The 7,500-nt window shown below is 37.4% G+C and overlaps 1 protein-coding gene across 1 annotated transcript in view; it reads left to right on the forward strand.

The window, feature by feature from the left end:
* ATP6V1B1 (ATPase H+ transporting V1 subunit B1) overlaps nucleotides 1–7,500 on the forward strand; it is a 1,526,458-nt gene that overhangs the window by 1,374,200 nt on the left and 144,758 nt on the right. The window contains exon 11 of the mRNA XM_044064065.1: nucleotides 4,256–4,338. Coding sequence (XP_043920000.1) covers nucleotides 4,256–4,338 — 83 coding nt within the window. The remainder of the gene's footprint in view (nucleotides 1–4,255; nucleotides 4,339–7,500) is intronic.

Genomic DNA, 7,500 nt, shown 5'->3' on the forward strand with positions numbered 1-7,500 from the left:
ATGACTGTGCTGAATCATCTTTTGTTCCCTGGATTGAGCACATCTAATAATGGGCAGTTTTCCTGTTTGGTTTATGCTTAATTTGTTATGGCTATGTGCTTTATCCACCTATGAAGCGTTATGAACATATTACTGCTTATTGCTTAACATACTGCACACTTTTCAATAGAGGTAGTGGACCCTAGTTTTTACTACTGGCTCTGTAGTATCATAATATTCCCACTATCCTGTACCTATTTGGTGTGCTTTCTCGAGTCTTCATGTCACTGGAAATACTCCATCTCTTACTACTTCAAGTTTCCTGCCATCTCCTTAAAATGTCTAAACAATATTTAAAGATAAAAGAGTAATTACCCTTTTAGTATTAAACAATTAGACAAGCAGAGTTCATTGACAGAGCTATCAACTTATTATTGGATGTAAGACATTTAGTAGTTTGCTATAATCAATGGCATTTGATGGGTTTCAGTTTTTTCCATTGCCTTCAGTAGCTTTATGATGCAGTAAGCAGTCTTCAAAGTGTCTGATGTAGCTCTTTATTCCTTGCCCTTCATGTATATAGTATGTATATAGTATTAGCTCCAAATTCACTATTATTCTTAGTATATGCTATACTCTTTTTTCATGCATCACAGTTAGTTTCATATTTCCTTCACTTAGCTTGATAGAGGATTAATATAATATGACTTTGTTCCAGTTATTATCAGTTTTCACTTCCTCATCTTACTGGCTATAGATTGTCAAGAGTGTTGAATTGTTAAGCCTGTTGAACAAGGAGTCTCGGACAATGGACAGATATGGAAAGTGCATTTTTTCTTCAGTGACTTTTCCCCTCAGATCGCTGAATTACCTTACTCATTTTATTAGGTCGCAGAGAGGTTTTTGCTGTCTTAGGCAGACTGTTTTTATTTTGCCTACCTCTGTTGTGAAAACTCTATACATGTGAAGTCCTTTGGTGGCTTATTCACTAAGTGGTCAGCGTGGCAGTGTAAGAGCATGATGCATTTCAACAGCTGTCTACAAGTTGGGGACAGATGCTGACATCTGGATTCATTATGACAAAATGAACAACTGCTGAAGGCTACAGCTGTATATACTGTATGTCGAGTATAAAAATGTATAGCCTTCTATCCGTTGCGTTTGTGTGAATGTTATATCTGTTGCAGATTTTTTTCATAAACTTGAGATACTGTCTTGCTGAAACTTGCTGCAGACCTATATAACTACTTTTGAAGAAAAGCTATAAATGGAGGAAGAGAAAGCCATAAACAATAATTGGTAACAAAAAGTCTCATTCATTCTGATTTTGCCATTATCTAAGGAGGAGGTAGTACAGGGAGTAGATAGATGGAACACACACTTACTGTTTTTTTCCTTTTTGGAACACACATTTTTTTTTTTGCCTTTTGGGACACACACAATGTTTTTTCTTCACTCGTTCTTTTCACATATTCTAATGGACTGATAAACCTGTTTTGTTTTTTCCTTTCCCCAGAGAGTTTTTTTGTTGTTATAGATTTATAATATTAACCCACCTGGCAGAATCAATGAGACCATATGATATTTTGGTATAGAATTATAGTAGAAATCCCCCAGCATAACCACATGGTATTGCCATATATTTAGGCATAATTCATGCTTAAACAGTTTTAAGAGAAGACACAGGGTGGACGTTATAGTCACTGACTGCACAAGTAGGTCAATCAGTGAACAGTCTGCAAATGTGGTATGTTTAAGCACAGCAGCTCTAGTTTCTGCATATGTGCAGCCTACTAAAAATCATCCAATTAAACTGTACAAAACTGCAGTTGTGCAAGTTAGAGAAAAGTCTGCAGAAGTCTTTTACATATATCTGTTTTATGCAGTCATGTAAAATTCAGCTTTAAGCTCATAAGTTTGCTATGTAAGCAGGCAAATGCAACCTTTTTTCTAAAATTGCAAGAGTTCACTGTGAGAAGCTACGTATACATTTTCATAGTGTCCTTGCATGTAGATAAACTCTTTATACCAGAAGCTTTAATATTAAGATGCCCATTGATGAATTACATTTCATTTGATTTGTATGAGTAGAAAAAGGATGGGTAGTAAAGTAGGAAAAAGGGGTACATAGCAAAAAAAGCAACATTAAGTGGAAAAAAGTAGAGAATGAAACAAATGTCTGGTACTGTTTTTTATTTATTTCACAACTTTAAATGCAAAATTATGGAATGAAATGTCTAGTACTGTTATTTATTCTTTATTTTCTGAAACTAAAATTGGTAAATAAGTGTCTGTTATGCTGCAGTATAAAAAGCCTGTCAGTATATGATAAGGTGAGTTTGTAGAACACTGAAACAGAATGGATTTTTTTGATGAGCGGTGAAGAATTGTCATGGCAACATTGTCTAAAAATCAAAATGATGACGAAGCACTGGTCATTATTTTTCTCCCATAGTGATGCTAATTTGCAAATTTATTGTATGAACAAACTGCACATTTATGTAACATTTTCATTGACACAACAGCATAACTGTTTAAAATCTATAATCTCTCTTTGTTTTACCCTTCAGTTTACATCTCTGCTCATTCACTGTTCCAAAACCAACGCTTATTAATTTACATACTTTTTCCACCGAGTCACGCTGTGTTTTTAATTTTACAATAACCTTTGCTAATGTGTCATCTTTTCTGAAAACGATTCACATTTTTTCTCCTTTTAACATTATATTACACCATGTAAATTTGTTCCATAGATAGAACTGATTTTTTTCTACAAACTCGAGTTATTCATCATTTTGCCCTTGGACTAGATTCCAGTAGAAGGGGGCAGGGTTACAGAGGCCATTTGCCGTAATGTGCATGATGCTGTAATTTCTTCTAAAAAGCACACCCCAGCTGAGTAGGAGAGGGGTAAGAGTAGACTTCAAGATGGGAGTGTTCCCTTCCACACAATCCAGTAATGAACGTATGGCAGATAGTGTGATATTATAACATTGTCTGTCTGACCCATTGTTTGGCAAAATCATCCCATTAGTTTCCCATATTTTTTTTACTGGCAGACATTTTAATCTCAAATATGGTCGGTGTCTCTAAGTTCTGTTTCATTGATGAAATGGTTAAGCAAATTAACTAATGGCAAACATCAAAAAAGATAGCCCTTGGTGTTATGAGGAAAACTCTTCATACCCCCACATCCAGAGGACTATAACCTCTGCGCATTCGTGCTTAATATAATCACCATCAGGATCTCACCAGCGTGAAGAAAAGTGCACAATTGCTTAAATATTTTGTCAATGAAATGGAACTTGATGACAGAACTAATTATCTTTAGTTTCACCTTTTCAATCCCTTTGCTTATATCTTCTTGATTCCTTTCTCTTAAACCACAGCTTTCACACACTTCAGTTAATGGCATTTCACAGTGTATTACTTCCCATTTTCAACCGATTGTAGAACTGTTAGATTTGAAGATCTGTGTATTTCAACAAGAAATATTTTCATCCTATAGATTTCCTCTGTGCGCAGCAAGATTTTGTTTTTTGATTAGCAAAAGACTGTCTGCGGGCTAAGAGTAAACTGATTTTACTGTTTGTACTGAAGAATGCTACATTTTCAAAAAGCTACAAAAGAAAATACAGTTATAGTGAATGGGTTAAAAAAGGTTTGTTATATGTGGCTTGCTATTGCATGGATTATTATCCAGTCAACTTTTCGTATGTAAGAATTTTAAACTTTGTTGCATTTTTTCCTTAAGATAATTATGTTTAGATACTTGTGTTCAGTTAACATTTTAGTGTTTGTTAACCTGTTCCAACCATGTAGATAATTATTGCTTCAGGAGTGAACTGGAAGCCTTGGTTGGGTTAATTGATTTCAGATAATCAAGCAGTACATAAATGGATGATGTTTAATCATAGGCCAGGGGATTTGGAATGTTTGTAGATATTTATTTGAACATGCTGAGCTATAATATGGGATACTTAGATGCAGTTTTGTACCATATGGTAGTTATTACCTTGTGTTCAATGGTAGAAATGTAATAACACATTTTAACCTGACATTACTACCTACTTGGTCTGATTTTAAAAGTATATATTTTATGAGGTTACATAAACATCTTTCCTTTAATGCTTTTAAAGAAATATTTTGTAAATGTATGCCTTGCATGTGTAATGCACCCCAAGTAGTAATTTATGACATTACATAAGATACATACTAAACTATATTGTTAATTTGGTATTGCATACCTTATCATGTTATTTTATCTTTCTTTCAGATATTACTCACCCCATACCTGACTTGACAGGCTTTATTACTGAGGGTCAGATCTATGTAGATAGACAACTTCATAACAGACAAGTAAGTAGAGAAAGTTTTCAAGCCAGTAAGATTGAAATGGCTGCATATCTACTGCTATGTTCACTGTCAGCATTATATTAAAAACCTTGCATTTTTTATGTATGCTTGTACAATTTTCATACTAGAAACTTAACTTTGACTGCTGCAATTACATCCCTATAAGCTTTTTAAGTTTTTTTTATATTTCTGAGATACTGTGATTGGCGAACTTCAGATTGTTGTTTTATCTCCTGAAGGTTTTTATTTTTGCATACGTAGCTTAAGATGGAAACATTAGATGTTGAAAAATATAAAAAAGAAAGGAAGGAAAAATATAAATTAAATGTGTTTTACTTGAGGAGTTCTAAATCAGAGGAATATATTTTTAGATTTGTATAGAAGACTCTAAGAAAAAACAGTGATAGATATGTCTGATGCTAAACTATTTGACATCAGACAACACATGCATAAATAATGAAATGAAATAAAAAATAGTTTTGCGTGTTGTAATAATTTGAAATACAAATGATTAGGTGATTAGAAGAAATTTTATCTGTATAAAATGTGACTACTTACACTGCTGAAGTGGTGATCAAGAAAGGCAAAGGAAAATATTTAAACAGCAGAATTAAGGTAATAATGTAGAGAAAAAGATAGCAGTGAAAACGAGTGTGATGCTGAACATAGGTTCATAGGTTCATAGGTTCATAGGTTCATACTAGGCTATCTGCCCTAGGGCATTTATAAGCATAGCCAGAGTGTGTTTGGCTTTCGCCACCCATTTTAAATGAATTTTGCTATGCCCTTTTTCGAGGTTAGTATACTGTGCCTCTGTCTAACAGTGACACAGAAGTGATACCCGGGGTAAACCTACGATCTCCCATCCACTCATCAAGATTCCTCTTGAAGAGAGTCAATGAGGGACTCTGCCTAACCTGGACTGGGATTTTATTCCAGAGTGAAGGGAGCCTCTGGGTTATGAATCTGTCCCTCCAGCATGTCTTATTTATTTCAGTGCTGAGGTTCAAGTCTCTCAAGCCAGAGCTCGATGGGATTTGGATTTTCTGAGGTGCAGCATGTCCATTAATTCCGGGTTGGACATGGCTTTATATGTCAGGCACAGATCGCCTCTGAGCAGGTGGTATGCCACTGAGTAGAGCTGGAGTTTCTTTAACCGGGCAGCATATGGCATCTGTTTGAGCCCTTTGATCCTCTTGGCGAGGTACTTTTGGGGTCTTTCCAGTTGCTGCAGGTGTCTGGTAAGGTACATCCCAAAAGGGGCATTGTACTCAATTATGGGCCTGATGAGGGATGAGTAAAGAGGCACGATGACCTCCCCTGATCTAGATGTGAATCCCTTCATGATTAGGTGGGCTATATAAAATGTTTTTCTAACCACTCTGGCCACGTGGTTTTCAAATGAGAGATTGCTATCAACTTGGGTCCCCAGGTCCCTAATTACTTCTTCCGTACTTAATGGATTACCACCTATGTGGTAATTTGTGGGCACTTTGTTTTTGCCAAAAGGGATGCCTATACACTTTTTGGTGTTTAGCTTGAGGCCATGGCTCTGGCACCAGTTGTCTGTTTCTATGAGGCCCTTTTGTAGGATGCTTGTGTCGGCTGGAGAGTCGATTATGGTGCCTAGTTTGCAGTCATCTGCGAACTTGGACAGCCACAGTCCTTCCGTGTTGGCCTGTACCTCCGAGAAATATATACCGAACAAGAGAGGTCCCAGGACTGAGCCTTGTGGGATGCCACTTGTAACTGGTTTGTAGTCTGACGTGACTCCAGCAATTCTAACCATGTGGGTTCTGTCCTTGAGCCAGTTTGCGACCCATCTAGTGACATAGGGGTTTATATTTAAGCTGGTGAGCTTATCTATAATGCCCGAGTGGGGTATTGTATCGAAGGCTTTTGTGAGGTACAGGTAGGCTGTGTGGACCACCTTCCCCTCGTCGATGGCCTTGGTGACTGTTTCAAAGAAATCGACCAGGTTTAAGAGGCAGGATCTGCCCTTAACAAAGCTGAACTGGGTAGGATCCAGTGTCTGTAGGTCCACAATATCTTTATTTATGAGGTCCATGATGATCCTTTCTATAGCTTTGCAGACCAAGCTAGTCAGGCTTATGGGGCGATAGTTTCCAGGATCCGTTGAGGCACCACCTTTGTGGAGAGGGACCACTGTTGCTGTAAGCCACTCTTTGGGTACATATCCTGTAGTAAGGCTGAGATTGAACAGTAATTTTATGTTTGGGTTTAGCTCTTCTTGGAGTTCATGTAGGATGCAGCCCGGGACACCGTCTGGTCCCATTGATGCTGTGTTTTTTGCTTTGGAGAGGACAACTCTTACCTGAGCATCTGAGATGTCAGGGGGGCAGCACTCTGCTGGGATAGATATTTGCCCTTTTTGTGGGGAGTTTGCTGAACCTGTCAGCTAGGATGTTGGCAATGTCTGTGGGTTCGGTGTATTTTTTGTCATTTTGGACTAATTCTGAGTATATCTGGGAATTCCCACCCAGGTTCCTAATATAACTAAAGAAAGCCTTGTGATTATCCTTAGTGTCCTGTGCAATTTTTCTCTTGAAGCTGGCCTTAGACGATTTTATGAGTGCCCGTAGTTTTTTGCTAATACTGATCAGAGATGTCTTCCCTTTTTGGGATTTTGCTCTATCATGTAGTAGCTTCCTCCTTCTATTGTATAGTTTGTTTATGGCTGGGGTCCACCAGACAGGACGCCTGCCTTTGGAGGATTGGGTCTTGGTTTTATTTGGGATTGCATGATCCATGCATTCCTGAAGGTGTTCATAGAATGCGTTTATAAAGGATTCTGTGGTCTGGGCCGTATTTTCCACAGGCCCGGGGGCTTTGAAGGATTCCACCTCGGTTTTGAGAAGTGTGAAATTTTCTTTAGAGAAGTTTATCACTGTGGTTTTCTGGGCAGGGGGTGGAGTCGGGATGTGAATATCCAGTGAGATTAGTTTATGGTCTGATCTCACCATATATAACTAGCCATTTTTTTATAATAAAGCAAGAAAGTATGTTCCAGATTCCTTACATTTCATAGCCATGCTAATGCAAACATTGTCATATGCATTCAAAGGCAGTTCTTAGTTTAGGGGATCCCTTGAAGCACAAAAAGGTAGAACAATTAGCTGTATATATGCAAACATGTTTATATAA

The sequence above is a fragment of the Protopterus annectens genome, chromosome 2.part2, assembly GCF_019279795.1.
Source record: "Protopterus annectens isolate FY-2018-M chromosome 2.part2, PAN1.0, whole genome shotgun sequence".
Classification (NCBI taxonomy): domain Eukaryota; kingdom Metazoa; phylum Chordata; order Ceratodontiformes; family Protopteridae; genus Protopterus; species Protopterus annectens.